The 15,191-nt window shown below is 33.4% G+C and overlaps 2 protein-coding genes across 2 annotated transcripts; both read left to right on the top strand.

The window, feature by feature from the left end:
• The first annotated feature begins 418 nt into the window (after positions 1-418).
• On the top strand, positions 419-1,215 carry LOC140836146 (norbelladine synthase-like). The gene is made up of 2 exons (XM_073201557.1): positions 419-657; positions 767-1,215. Exons 1-2 carry the CDS (start codon positions 477-479, stop codon positions 1,078-1,080), a joined length of 495 nt encoding a protein of 164 aa, XP_073057658.1. The 5' UTR covers positions 419-476; the 3' UTR covers positions 1,081-1,215.
• Positions 1,216-13,359: 12,144 nt separating this feature from the next.
• LOC140835695 (uncharacterized) lies at positions 13,360-13,875 on the top strand. Its single transcript, XM_073201099.1, has one exon. It carries the CDS (start codon positions 13,360-13,362, stop codon positions 13,873-13,875), a length of 516 nt encoding a protein of 171 aa, XP_073057200.1.
• Positions 13,876-15,191: the final 1,316 nt, after the last annotated feature.

Genomic DNA, 15,191 nt, shown 5'->3' with positions numbered 1-15,191 from the left:
GACGGACATCTTATTTAGGTCATCCATGAAAAAATATTACTTTTTATGATAAAAATATTATTTTTTATTGTGAATATGGGTAGAGTTGACCCGTTTCACAGATTAAGATCCGTGAAACGGTCTCACATTAGACTTATTGTATCCGAATTACTCTTACCAACTTCCATTGTTATTATCTATGCTTCTATTATTAAGTGTGAGGACATGATAATAACTACAGAGAGCATCAACTTTTTTATCAATATGATACTAATATTACACTTTTGTTTTTTGTTTTTTAAATTTCAAACACATTTTTATTTTTATTTCAACCATTCAAATATCAATTTTGCCCCTCCATAATTTGTAAAATTTTACTTTAGTCAATCGATTCGTGTGCAGAGGAACTAGTTATAAATAAGATCCAAGGCTTCATCGTTACTTTGATAACAAACTCCTCGATATTTCCTCGCCACAAAAATTTAAAAAAAAAAACAATGTTTGGAACAGCAAGCGAAGAGAGGGAAGTGAATGTACCAGCAAGCGAAGCATGGAAAGTGTACGGAAGCCTGCTGCTCGCCAAGATCGCCGGAGAATCGCTCCCAGACTTTGTCAGTAAGACTGTCGCTCATGGCGACGGAGGTGTCGGAACAACTATCGAAATCTTCTTCCCTTTAGGTACTTTTAGGAAGAAGGAAAAACTTTCAAAAAATTTCAGCTATAATAATATTAGTTATAACTAATATTGACCGATCGAATCAATTGATTTGAATATAAATGAAAATAGGGACGCCGGGACCAGCCTCCTACAAGGAGAAGTTCACCGTGGTGGATGATTCGAGGCGCGTGAAGGAGACGGAGGTGGTGGAGGGTGGGTTTCTCGACTTGGGTTTCAAATATTTTCGAGTTCGACTGGAGGTGATCGAGACAGAAAACAAAAATCGTTGCATCACGAAATCGACGATAGAGTACGAGGTAAGCGAGGAGGCGGCCGACCATGCCGCTTTAGTATCCATGAAACCGTTGACTGCCTTGATGGAATGTGCTGCAGATTATCTAGTCAAGAATCATTGCAAAGATATCCCGAGTGCTAATGCTTGAATCTACTATCTTGTTCGCGAAATAATTGAAACATCGTCCAACTGCAATGGTATTATATTGTTCAAAAATAATAATGGCTTTCAATAATATTTATCATGGATCCTTTGTTTTTAATTGTGAAATTAGTTGTTTTGAGATGGGATTTAATAAGTATGTCCTGAAGGTGGTCTTGTTGTTCTTCGAGACTCACGATATGGCCTTTGTGATATTCATAGTTCATAATTTATTTTACTTACTTGTGTACGTACTGCGAAAGTTTAAACCCGATCAAACAGTTCAATAAGTTGAAAAGGATTCTGCAAAAAATTGATTATTCGGTTGAAGTGTTGTTGTGTTTTTGAAGTGTCGTTTGCGTTATTCTTCTGTGGCTTTCGACTTCTTCAAGAGATAAAAAGGTAAATGTTCTTTTTATATAATTTGACGCACTTGTTCTTTTAAGTGAACTTATGTTTTAAAATAATTTGTATATAAATTGTTTCAGTTTTCAAAAGTTTTGTTTGAGCATGAGTAGTTCATTTCTAATTGAAAATACCATGTGTTTTTCCACTGTGAGAATTCAACTGGATATAGATAGGAATCCCAACATACAATAAGTTTTTGGCGCTTACATGGTCGGATTGTAACCGTTATATGGCCTCGCCCCCTTAGGTGAGTAAAAATTAAGGACTGATATTAGTAAACTATAGAAAATATATCTCAATGTCTAGCCCAAGATATTATTACGTTTATGCTTATATTATATCTTATACAAAATATGTTATGCATGATATGTTATTTCGAAGATCATGTATGTATGTGTTCAAACGGCCCCCACTTAATGAGTGACGATCATATCATTCACCCATTACTCTACCCTCCCAAGATAAATAACAAGAAGAAATCGAGAAATATGAAAAAGACAAATTTTGGGGCTGGTATTAAGTTGGATCAAGAAGTTTATTCATTTTTACTTATTTAAGTTTTTAATTCAAGTTATAAATGCTTCCACAAATTTTTATCATTTTTAGAGTTTATCTTGTAAAGACAATTATATTTTATGGTATTTATGAAATAAATTGGTTTTGGTTTATACTGTACTACGAGCTTTGTCGTTTAGTGATTATGTGATTGTTATATAGCGCTGGTGTCAATTATCCCCAGTCTTGGAGCGTGATATTTAAGTTTTATCAAAGCCGCCAAGTTCATAATCCAGTTGAATTTTTTTTTTACCAAAAACAAAATAGTCATATTATGGAAAATGGCCATACATTCTCCTCCGGAATGGGCTAACGAGTAATATTCACAATTTAGTTGTGCGTAATGGTTCGAAAACATGAATTCCTTTGTTTAGGCTTCCGAAATCACGTTTTTTCCGTTTTAGAAATGTTTCGTAGAGCCTATAACTTTTCGTAGGAAATCCCTAATTCGATTCGTCAGTTTTCTAGACTCCTCTAGGCATATTCTTTAAAAACATATGTTCATCTCCAAACTTTCCATTTTTAAAAAATTTCTCGAAAAAATTGCGTTCAATGTGTTTCTTGTTGTACTTGTCGAATTTTTGAAGTTTTAGTACGGAAACAATTATTATTGACATATATCGTTAGGATTATATCTATCAGAGATAAAATGAAATAAGCTTCTGACTTAAAATGAAATATTTGACTCGATAACAATAAAGTATTTATGAAAAATCTGATATAAGAATTATATGATATGTTTTTTAGTATTCCAACATAGAATTTGATTTTTTTTTGGCAATAGTTAACCGTGTGAACATTAAATTTGGATTCTTAAGAATAATAAGTGTAAATTTTAATATTTATGATCTTGGAATATCTTGTTTAAAATGAATATTAGAGACAATATCTTTATGTTAAGAAAATTTATATTATTTTGAAATAATAAGTGGGTGATGAGATTATGTGAATAACATAAGTTACAAGATATTGCTCGGCATTGAGTAAAGTATAACATAATAAGTTTTGACTCTGACTACAATACTAAGAATGGAAAAAAAAGAACAATTCCAGGAGAAAGACAATGAATGAACTCGCTTGTGTTAGATAGCGATAAGAGAAAGACAATGAATATACTCGCTTGTGTTATAAGCTTCTTTGGTTAGCAGGCTATTACCGAAAGTTCACTGAGGGCTTCTTTGTAAAGGTCACACCACTGACGAAACTCACACAAATGAACTACAAATTCAATTGGAGCCAAGGATGTGAAAAGACCTTTCAAACATTGAAGGAAAATCTTGCTTCCACACCATGGTTAGTATTCCTTACTGAGGATAAAGATTTTACCATCTACAGTGGCACATCAAATGAAGGTCTGGGATGCGTACTCATGTAAGAAAGAAGAGTGATTGCTTATGAATTGAGGCAACTGAATCCACGTGAGAAAATGTACCCTACTCATGATCTCAAGCTAGCGACAATGGTCTTTGTTGGATAAAGATCTAAGATTTTGTGACGATTTAAGAAGAGCGTTCGTTTGAAAAACACAACCAATCTTTATTTTGATGATAACAAAACTTGTTATTGTGTTTCTAACATATTTACTCAAGTGTGTAGTTGCTAACTCAAGTTGGAAGCTAGAACTCAAATTTAGCCAAATTGAAAATATTGCAACCTTAAGTTTTTTGTAGATATCTCACAACTCCATATTGCAAATGAAAAACCATCAAAACTGCGCAAAATAAAACTCAATTTGGCATAAGTTGTATTTAACTTCATTTGAGAAAAATCGGATGTTATCTAGGCAAACTAATGATTGCAAGACCAAACTGATTGCATGAAACAACAATAAATTATGCATAAGCAGATGCGGTACGTTGGTCGGTCTGATAAGATCGGTAATACAAATGGAAAGATTCAGTAAGCATTAAAAAGATAATATAATGATCTACAAAATATCTTCGCAAGTCAAAGTCTGAAGTGAAGTTTAAGATGCTAATAAATGACGATGAAGATTCGAGTTCTGCACAGAATGAAAGACCTCATCATTTCAGTTCAGTTTAGCAGACGAGCCAAACTGAATGACTAGTTTATCATATGAGTAAAAGTGAATGACCATTCTAGCACACGAGCCAAACTGAATGAGTAGTCTAGCTAAAGAGCCCAACGGAACAAAAACTTCAAAATCAGTTAGGCTAAGGAAAAGTGGCCAGCAAGACGGAAATGACCGTTTCAATATCAGAAACAGTACAGTAACTTTCGAGACTGTCATATTCTTGTGTTTAACGTATATATCATTCTTAGAGCCTATAAATTCGACATCTTGAATATCAAATACAAGCATTGGAAGTGGATTCAAAGCATGGACACTGTACATAAAGAAATTAGCTAGAATGAGAGTAAACCCAGTGTGTGAGGATACATTGAGGGATAAATACATTGTAAATGATTAAATCCTCACATACAATCAGTCACATATACACATGAGAGTTGAGCTTCAAATTTTAGTTGAATGAGTATTCACACAAAGACATTAAAGATTATGTTTCTTAGTCTTGACATAAGAGAATTTAAACATTATGCGGATTGTTGCGGCCTACGATTGAGAGTGTGATAGGAGTTTCGATTAGGCAAGAAATAATTCCTAAATCGAAATAGGTTTGTACAAATAGCATAAATCAAAGTATTCTATTGGATCCTTCGCAAGGGGAATAAAGGGTGACGTAGGATCTTGAGTTCTCCAAACATCCGTAAATAGATTTGTGCCTATTTACTTATTGCATTTACTTATCATTTCAACTGTTTTAAAAATACATTGTTGAAGCATTTTATGTGTGCTACTAAAATATTGCAAATCAAGTGTTTGACAAAATGGTTCAACCAAAATGTTTCTACTCATTCAACTTGCATATCTTTTAAATACTTTACAAATTGTTTAATTGATTTCTATGAAGGAATATTTTGAGTGTCTTCCGCTTGGTTTGAAAACCAAAATTTTATCGGTGTTCAATATTTCGAGAACCGATATATTATAGCTCAATAATTATCCCTCAATCGATCATATCAAATAGCTTTCAAGAAACAATGGGAACTAAAGTTACATTCAGTACGACCTATCAATCTCATATCGATGGCCAACTGAAAGAACGATACAAAATCTAGAGGATATGTTGCGGTCATGTGCACTAGATTTCATTGTGAACTAGAGCAGACATTTACCCTTTATATAGTTCTCTTACAATAACAGTTATCACAACATAATCAGAATAGCATCATATGAAGCTTTATATAGGCGAAAATTTCAGTCACCCCTATATTGGTATGAACTGAGAGAAAAAGTGATAACGAGACCCGAGCTTGTCCAATCAACTGTGGACAAGGTAACAGTCATTAAAGAGAAACTCAATGCTGCTCAAGATCGACTTAAAAAGCTAGATTGATTTAAAAAGAAGGCCTGTAGAATTCAGTATTGGTGAAAAGGTCTACGTGAAAGTATCTCCAATGAAACGCTTTAGTAAAGTTGAAAAACTGAACCCTGCTACGTAGGAATTTCGAAATCTTAGAGAAAGTGAGCACATTAGCTTATAGTCTAGCATTGTCGCTAGATATGTCAAAATCCACAATGTCTTTCATGTGTCCTAGCTGAGGAGATCCATTCCAAACCCAAGAGCTTATTGGAAGTCAAACCACTCATAAACAAAGGTAACTTGGGAGAATAATTGAAGTACAAAGAGGTTCTTATACGAATCGTGGATACCAAAGACCGAATACAAATATGATGTGTAACACCCCAGATTCGATGACTGTCTCCAGTGTACCAAGACAAGTCTTTCTAACGTACTTATGTTCTCACTAAAACGCACCCTAGGAAATTTCCCAAGGGGTCACCCATCCCAAAATTGTCCCAAATCAAGTACGATTAATCTTGAAGTTCTTATGTGATGAATTACCAAAAAAAAATGTACCTTCATGATATGAGTAGTGCCTATCAAATCTTTTAAGTCCTCTTCAACTTCACAGTCCTATACTTGAACATTTTTTGGAATCCCTCTCTTTCAGGTGTAAGATCGGCTCATTCATGTTCCCTTCACCTAGAAGCCTGCCAAGAGCCGCTCATTGTCCATGCAACCTCATGGTACCGACGATAACCCCCGCGCTCTTCGGCCCTGGGCCTCACAAGATGCATCATTCCTACATCAAGGTACAATGGTTTTACTACACGGAAAGCGAATTCGCGTGGGAGTTGGAAGAAATAATGAGATAACAATATCATTATCTCTTCGAAGACAAAGTCAACCCAAGTTTCGAGAACGAAACTTACCAAAGGAGGGAGGAATGTAAAATCCATGAATTTCAAAATCGGTGTATTATTTTTGTACTCAAAATTTGTACTCAGTTATCAAATATTTTTTTTAAGATTGTCAAGATTATCTAAAGTGTTAGGTGAGAATTGCATATTTGTGTCAAAACTATCCAAGGAATTCGAATTTCAAGTGATAAATATACCTAGTTTTCGATTTGGTATATAGGTATACATAGGTCAAGTTAATGCAAGATTCAACTATTAGATAGAGAGATGTTGGATATATACATACATGTATATGTTTATTTCAAAATTTATGGGTATAATTTCAAAATTAGCAAATTAAAATACAAGATAAGATTTAAGATAAATAGATATTAGATAAATTGATAGTGTAATCTCATATTTTCGAAATTAACACATATTTATGGATACATATTTCCATGGATATATATTTCGGAAATATATATATCAAGAGTAATGGATAAAAGTCTACATGATAAGAAGATTTATGCTTGGAAAATTTCGAAAATGGTCTACTCAAGAGATGAATAAAGATATTATGATCTATCCAAAATTCAAATATTGGATTAAACTATATCCAAAATTTATACTTGAATTTAAAGTTTAAATGTGAGGATAATACATGAGCCGAATAACATCTACACTCTTATAAATAGGGCAGCATCTCCACTCGAAATCTCACAACTCTCAAGATCAAAAAATTTCGAGTTTTGTTCTCCAATATTTGCGAATATCCTCTCTCAGGTGCTGTTGCAGTCATCCAATATTGTTCATATTTTGAAAATTATTTTCATCGTTCATGTAGCATCTACTCGGTCTAAAAGTGCGGAAATATTTTTTTTTTTCAAAAGCTCGCAATAACAAAATTACATTTAACATAATCGTATTTATTTGTCAATAAAAGTAGTGCATTTTAAAAATAACCAACGTCATCCAAAATCAACATAAACGTAAATGCGTAAAAAAATCGTAATAACCTCAATGTATAAAAACTGTTTAACTCCTCTCAAAACTCATAACTCAATATGCGGAAAAACGTGCGGTCCTCGGGTTATGTCACCGCACCAGGCTGCCTACTCAGAGTTCAGCACCTCCTGTCTCCTACTCAAAATACTCACTTGCATCACACATGCCTAATGAGTCTAAAGACTCAACACACCTATACCAGTAATAACAAGTACAAATACGTAGCAGACACCAGTGAAAAATAGCATAATCAACATACATTTCATGTCTGCAGTAAAATCGTATACGTAAACGTGTCCCATCAAAACATGGTAATAATCATAGCATATATCATCGTGTCAACATATATGTGTTAAATTTTTTAATTTGAATTACGTTCATTAACTGTGACTTTTGTATCATCATGTCAGTCGATGGATCCATTTACGTGTAACCGTGGTACCCGGCGGCGAGGATCATCAGCGACAGAATTATCCTCCCACTGAGTCCCGGCCTACATGTCATCGTGTTAGTCACAACTAAATCACTTCCTTAAAAAACGTGTCATCATATTCATCACTTAAATAAAAGCACGCATATACATAATTTTTTCTTTAAACCAAGCACACACCGCATTAATCATAATTGCGTAAAAATCGTAAATGTGATTCATAAACCTTTAAAATATCATGAATTTGTTCTCAGGGCGCTGTCTTGACGAAAATATCACCCCGGGTGCAAAATGACCATTTTGCCCCTGGAAACCCAAAAATTACCGTTTTACCCCTGGACCTCTAAAATTGACCCAAAGCTTACCAAACTCCTTAAAATCTCCCAAAAAATTTTTAAAAGCATTCTTAGATGTAAACTCGAGCCAAAATAGAAAATGATCGATTCGTTTTAAAACTTGGACCGGGGTCCCGGTTTTAACCCGAATCGAACCGAAACTTAACCACAACTTTCCCAACTTTTTACCACACCTTACAAACTCTATAATGGTCCTAAAATCTTAACCTCAAGCTCTTAAACCTACGCCTGATTGTCCCGAAAAATACTGAACTCTCGACCCTTCCACAATTAACCACCGACCGTAATACTCACTATTCCAACTCGCGTCCAAGCTCACCACCGACGAATCAAGCCTTGAATCCACCTTACTTAGACCACCCTAGGACTACCGTGAACCTACTGAACCCATGCAAATCATCCCATGCAAGCCGCAGCCCCCTTCAAATCGCTTATCTCACTAAAAGTCTAAACCGAGCCAAGCCTCTACCTCCTCGATCCACAGCGCTTGAGGCGGTTCTAGCACGAGCCGAGCCCTTCCAAACCTTGTCTCAGACCCACCTTGGTCTGGTCTAAGCCTCAGCGAGCTCCCTGCAGTGCTGGTTGAACCCTGCACGCTGAAACACCAAAGATCGAGCCACCCCCGAAGAATGCTCCTCACATCCCTTCACTCGTATACGTCCAGCAAATTTTCTAAAACCCGTGACAGCAACTTGACCCCACCAGAAGTCTCTAGACACTCAAGAACCGCAGCCCCTTGCACCAAGAATTCAGAAAAACGTGAGTAACACAAACAGAGTGCAAGAAAACACAAGGAAACCGAAATTCTTTCCGACACGTGCTTGGATCGGAAATATTTATGCACGAACACAACCATCAATATAAAAACATTTGTGATTCGTAAAGAATGATACAAATGCGTGCCTGAAGATTTGGAGAACAAGAACGATGCGAGGGAGACTCAGGAGAACTTTCTATGCAAGAACAAATGGAAACCGAGACACCTTGAGAAACTCCTTGCTGAGGCCGAGAATATTCTAAATGGGAGGGGTGAGTGTCGGCTGTGGGAGGTTATGAGTAGGTTAAGGGGTGTTTAGGTTATATAAAATTGTTAATTAAAAAGTTAATGGGCCCTAACCTTGTTAATTAAAGGTTTAAAAGAATAATTAAGCCCAATGAGCTTAATATTAGGCCCATTAAATCCAAACATACTCCCGAAAAATATTTTGTGTTGGGAAGATTTTGAAAATATTAGCCGAACCCTCAAAAAGTCTCAAGATTCGGTAAAATTTGCTTACCGTTAAAAATAAAATCATGCGTGTAAAAATACCCAATAAAATCCCATTTTTGAAAATTACCCTTAAAAGCACCTTTTATAAATTAATAAAAATTAATCATGTAATAAAATAATTTTCCTGAAAATTCTCCGGTGTCCGTTCTTCGTTCAAGCGTGAAATGCATCTAGAAACCCTAATACATGAAATTTTAAAATTTCATTCATTAAATCCTATCATGCATGGATTATGCATAAAATACATAAAAATAATTAAACACATAATTTAAATAAAAATCCTAGATTGCATGCCTTCAGGTTACGTGAATTAAATTCCTGGGCCTTACAGCTCAAGTGCTCGGAATCCAATATGCACTGTTAGAATACGATATCTTATGTTTTGAATCACATATCCAAAATGCAGCAAAATCCAATGGTTCATTTTTTGTATACAGCCTCCGCAAGAAAACTGCTCAGATTCCATGCAAAAATAATATATCTACTTTTGTTCGTCCATAAGCAGGTCAAAACAATATCCAAACTCGATCTCCACCATTCATAATTTATTTTACTTATTTTTGGATGACGGTGCAGGTTTAAATCCCGATCCATCGATTCAGTAAGTTGCAAAGGATCCTGCGAAACAACGAATTTTTGGATCGAAATGTTTCTGTGTTTTCGAATTTCAGTTTGCGTTATTTTTCTGTGGATTTCGAATTCTTCATGTAATAATAAAATAAGTGGGCTTTTGTATATAATTTGGCACACTTGTCTTTTTAAGTGAGCTTAAGTTTTAAAATAATTTGCATATGAATTGTTTCAGTTTTTGAAAGTTTTGTTCAAACATAAGTTGTTCGTTTCGTGTTGTGTTGAAAGTGCCCTATTTTTTGGTACTTTGAGGAATCAACTAGATATGGGTGAGAATCTCAACATACAATAAGTTTATGGCTCTTATACGGTAGGATTGTAATAGTTATATGGTCTCACCCCTTTAGAGGAGTAAAAATTAGGGACTGATATCAGTAAATCATGGAAAGTGGAGGAATCTTAGTGTCTATGCCAAATTATGATTACATTTATGCTTATGATATATGTTATACGAAATGTGTTATGCATGATATGTTATTTCAAATATCATGTGTATTAGGTATGTATGTGCTCGAACAGTCCCCACTTGCTGAGTGACGATCATATCACTCATGCCTCAGTCTATCCTCCCATATAAGTGAGAAGATTACATTGAGAAATACGAACAAAACCAGTTTTGAGGCTGATAATAAGTTGGATCAAGAAGTTTATTTTAGTTTTCACTTATTTAAGTTTTTAATTCAAGTTGTAAACGTTTCCGCAATTTTTTATCGTTTTCAGAGTTAATGTTATAAAGACAATATATTTTATGGTATTTATGAAATAAACTTGGTTTTGGTTTATCGTATATTACAAGACTTGTTGTTTGGTGATTATGTGATTATTGAACAATTTCGGTATCGACTAACCTTGGTCTAAGGGCGTGACACTTGTTATAGCAGATGAATTGAAATTCTGACAATTAAATCCATGTGGCAGAAGTCCCTCCCATTGCACTGGGCTTCCAATCTTTCCTTGACAACTACAGTACGCTGATCCACTGCTACCACAGGTTTCACAAACTGTTGCCCTTCATGAAACTGAGACGATAAGGTCGTCGTATGGAGAGTTTGATCTTCTCGAAAGGTTTAAGTAGAAGATGTGGAAAAATAGATAAATTCTATGTAAGAAAAAGTGACACATATCAGAAGAAGAACAGACGTGTAGGAAATAACGATGGCCATTGCCTACAACTTTTGACAAAAATGATACATGCACCGTCTCAACTTTAGAAATTGAGATACATACACGTTTCTTCTTTTGACTTTCGGCTCCCGATACACTCATTGATGGTATGAGAAACGCCTATAAATAGCGGTGATTGAGGTCCCTAAGCACACACCTCAGAAAACAAAATACACCATCTATCGAGAGGGTGAAGTGCTTAGAAGACATCAATCGCAGGAAAAATAGAAAAGTTTCAAAATTTTCAATTGCCGGAGGCAATGCTCGTTCTACTTCCGCATATTATTTATCATGTTTATATATACTTAGAAACATGATTTTGAGAAAAATTATGACATTTGGTATCAGAGCCGTGATACCTCAGCCTTGAAAATTTGTTTTAGTTTTCTGAAAATCCGATATCATGAAATTTTGAAAAAAAATTCTTTCTGAAATTTGCGTAAGAATCTTGAAGATCGGATATCATGAACTTTAGGAAATTGAATTCTGAAAGTTTACGTAAAAAAGAAGTTTGGATATGAACTTTAGGAAATTGATATCTGAAAGTTTACGTAAAAATGAAAGTTAGAATATCATAAATTAAGAAATTTACATGAAAAATTCTTCGGAGAATTTTCTTGACGATCACACTTTGAAGTTCTCGGTTGAAAGGTTTCTAAAAAATTTTTTGGAATGAAATTCTCGTTGCAAATGTTGTGTGAAGAAGATGATTCAATAATTTCTAAACAATCATTCAATTGCATTAATATAAAGGAGATGTCGGTTAACATTTATTATTATTATTATTATTATTAATTAATTAAAAATAATAATAAATTTGATAATAATGTATGTATTTAATACATGGATCCTACATGCTTTCAATTGCATTAAATTACGTGGAGTTTATGATTTGAGATCCACAATTGAAGTCTTCAATTATTATGCAAATAATAATAATAACAATGATAATTTTTTTAAAAAATTATTATTATAATGAATTATTGTTTTTGCGTCTGATTCAAGTTTATTATTGTTTAATGTGTTATTAAGTTATATGTATAATTCGGTATACATATAGCATTTGGTTAAATAATTTGTACACATTAAAATAATTCCAAGTTCGTTGTAATTTCTAATACATGTTTAGAAATTATTTTTTGCATGTTAGATTTAATGTCAAATATTATGGATAAGTGTTTGATGTGTACATGCAAATTTAATATTATGTTTGCATTTATTTTTGAAATTTTAAATGCAAATAATATTAAAAAAATTGTCTATCAATATTCACATTATGTTCATATTAAATTATATTAAGTTGTTTATAATTTGAAATGAACATATCAAGTAAGATATGAATATAATATTATAAAATAAAATATTTCGGATGTTCATAAATGAATAAATAATCCTTACTTTATCACTACTCTGATAAAAGAGAAATATTGATGAGGAGCCCACATTTTAATGGAAATGTGATCCTCACTTTATCACTACTCTGATTGAAAAGAAAAACTGGTGGTGAACTTATTTATTCATATTAAATAAAAATTTGAATATAAAGTTATTTACTGAAAATTTTTGGCTTAAGATTCACATAAATGTTGATAATTAAAGTGAATAATAATTATAAGATGACATGAAAAAACATGATCTAATGGAGTTCTTCATAGATCGTTTAAACTGCCTTGACTAGCCACTGGCCTTCCTGAGGAACATTGCTCTAACTAGGAGTTAGGTATTTAAAAGGCATTAGCACTACCTATCTTTCCTGGGAACACTCTTGGAAAATGTTTATTATGTTACTAAATAATTATTATATAAAGTATTAAAGTAAATTCAAAATTTTGTCCGTGAGCCATATAATTTTAAATAATTGAGTAATAGCCACAACATCCTTAATTATAAAAAATTATGCATTAAGTGGATTTGGATCACATAATGGACATCAATTGTAATTAATATATAAACATAATAAATTTTACCCCACAAGGATTTTTATTATATTTATATAATTAATTAGGTTAAAATATAAAATTATATTTTTCTTAATTTACCCACAGGAGTTAAGAAAAATACATTTTGATAGTTTTATCATAAAGTTACATAAAAATCTTATTGAATTAAAATTTTAGCCCACAGGAAAATTTTATGTCACTATATTTTTAAAACATGAATTACATTGGTAAAACATGATATTCTCTCAAAATTTTAAGCATATGATATTTTGTGCAGTTGTGAAACCTGCGAGTTTTTCTGATATGAAATGTGACATTCCCGAACTAAATGGCGATGATTATAAAATATGGAAAGAAAGAATCCTTCTTCAATTAGGGTGGATGGATATTGATTATGCTATACGAAAAGACGAACCATTTGCTATTACTGAAAACAGCATTCCGGATGATGTTGATCTTTATGAAAAATGGGAGCGATCTAATCGACTATGCGTAATGTTCATAAAGACCAAAATCTCTTCTAGTATGTGTGGTTCTGTCGATCAGCATAATAATGTCAGAGAATTACTGAAGGCTATTGATGAACAATTTCAGTCTTCAGATAAGGCACTTGTCAACACCTTAATTATGGAATTTTCTTCATTATGGATCACCAGTGTGAGAGGTGTGCGAGAGCACATGATGAAAATGCGGGACATAGCGGCTCGGCTAAAGACACTTGAAGTGGAAATGTCTGAAGCTTTTCTTGTGCACTACATTTTATGTACTCTTCCATAACATTATGGACCCTTCAAAATTTCCTACAATACACGTCAATCAATGAATTAATGACCATGTGTGTTCAAGAAGAATGAAGGTTGTTGATGGAAACGAGTGATAATGTATTTACGATTACACAAGGAAAGTATAAGAAGCAAGCCAAATTCAAGGGAAAAGGGAAAGGAATAATTCCACCCCAACTTGACATGAAGAAATAATCCAAGTGTTTCTTCTGTAAAATGACGGGACACATGAAGAAGGATTGCAATAAATTTAAGGACTGGCTTGAAAAAAAGGTATTCCTACTTCATTTGTCTTATGAATCTAATATGGTCGATATGATTTATAACACATGATGGATTGATTATAGTTCTACAATAAATGTTATAAATACCTTGCAGTGTATGCAAAACCTAAGGAAATCAATAGAAAATGAGCGGAGCATCTATTTAGGAAACAAGATGTCTTCGCATGTGGAGGCTATTGAGACTTACTACCTATTGTTGAATAGTTGTTATATTTTAAAATTGGAAAAAATCTTTTATATTTCTAGTTTTTCTAGGAATTTAATTTCAGTTTCAAAACTTGTACCTCTTTTTATTCATTTCAGTTTTTGGATAAATCAATAATTTTTTTTATAAATCAAATATTATTGGAAATGATACAATGGTTGATGGTCTTTTCTCTATTTTTTTATAAAATAATAACACCACTATGCATGTTGAATGAGGTATTAAAATATGTGTTATAAATAAAGATTCCTCTATACTATGGCATCAGAAATTGGGACACATCTTCATAGAGAGAATTAAAAGATTAGTAAATGATGGAGTACTCAGTAATTTAGATTTTACTAATTTTGATACTTGTGTGCACTGTATTAAGGGAAAGCAGACCAATAAGTCTAAAAAGGATGCCAAGAGGAGTACAGAAATATTAGAAATCATACATTCAGATATTTGTTGTCCAGATATGGACATGCAAAGTCCGAAATACTTCATCTCATTCATTGATGATTATTCACGATACATATATATCTACATGCTTCATAATAAAAATGAAGCACTTAAAGCCTTTAAGGTTTTTAAGGCTGAATTTGAGAAGCAATATGATAAACAAATTAAGATAGTGAGAACAGATAGAGGTGGAGAATATTACGGTAGATACATTGAGAATGGACAAGCACCTGGTCCGTTTCCGAAGTTTCTCCAAGAATATGGGATTGTTGCCCAATATACTCTGCCTGGTTCTCCGGACCAAAATGGCCTAGCTGAGAGGAGAAACCGAACATTATTGTACATGGTGAGAGCATGATAAGTAGCTCCAAACTTCCT

This window comes from Primulina eburnea, chromosome 7 (genome assembly GCF_022965805.1).
Source record: "Primulina eburnea isolate SZY01 chromosome 7, ASM2296580v1, whole genome shotgun sequence".
Taxonomy (NCBI): domain Eukaryota; kingdom Viridiplantae; phylum Streptophyta; class Magnoliopsida; order Lamiales; family Gesneriaceae; genus Primulina; species Primulina eburnea.
Note: the sequence above shows the minus strand (reverse complement) of the source record. Positions and strands in the feature narration are given on the sequence as shown.

What these genes read in the sequence shown, in the direction of transcription:
- LOC140836146 (XM_073201557.1), top strand. Translation starts at nt 477, where the DNA reads ATGTTTGGAACAGCAAGCGAAGAGAGGGAAGTGAATGTACCAGCAAGC. An exon ending in CGAAATCTTCTTCCCTTTAG is followed by an intron (nt 658 to 766) that starts GTACTTTTAGGA and finishes AAATGAAAATAG; the next exon opens with GGACGCCGGGACCAGCCTCC.
- LOC140835695 (XM_073201099.1), top strand. Translation starts at nt 13,360, where the DNA reads ATGATATTTTGTGCAGTTGTGAAACCTGCGAGTTTTTCTGATATGAAA.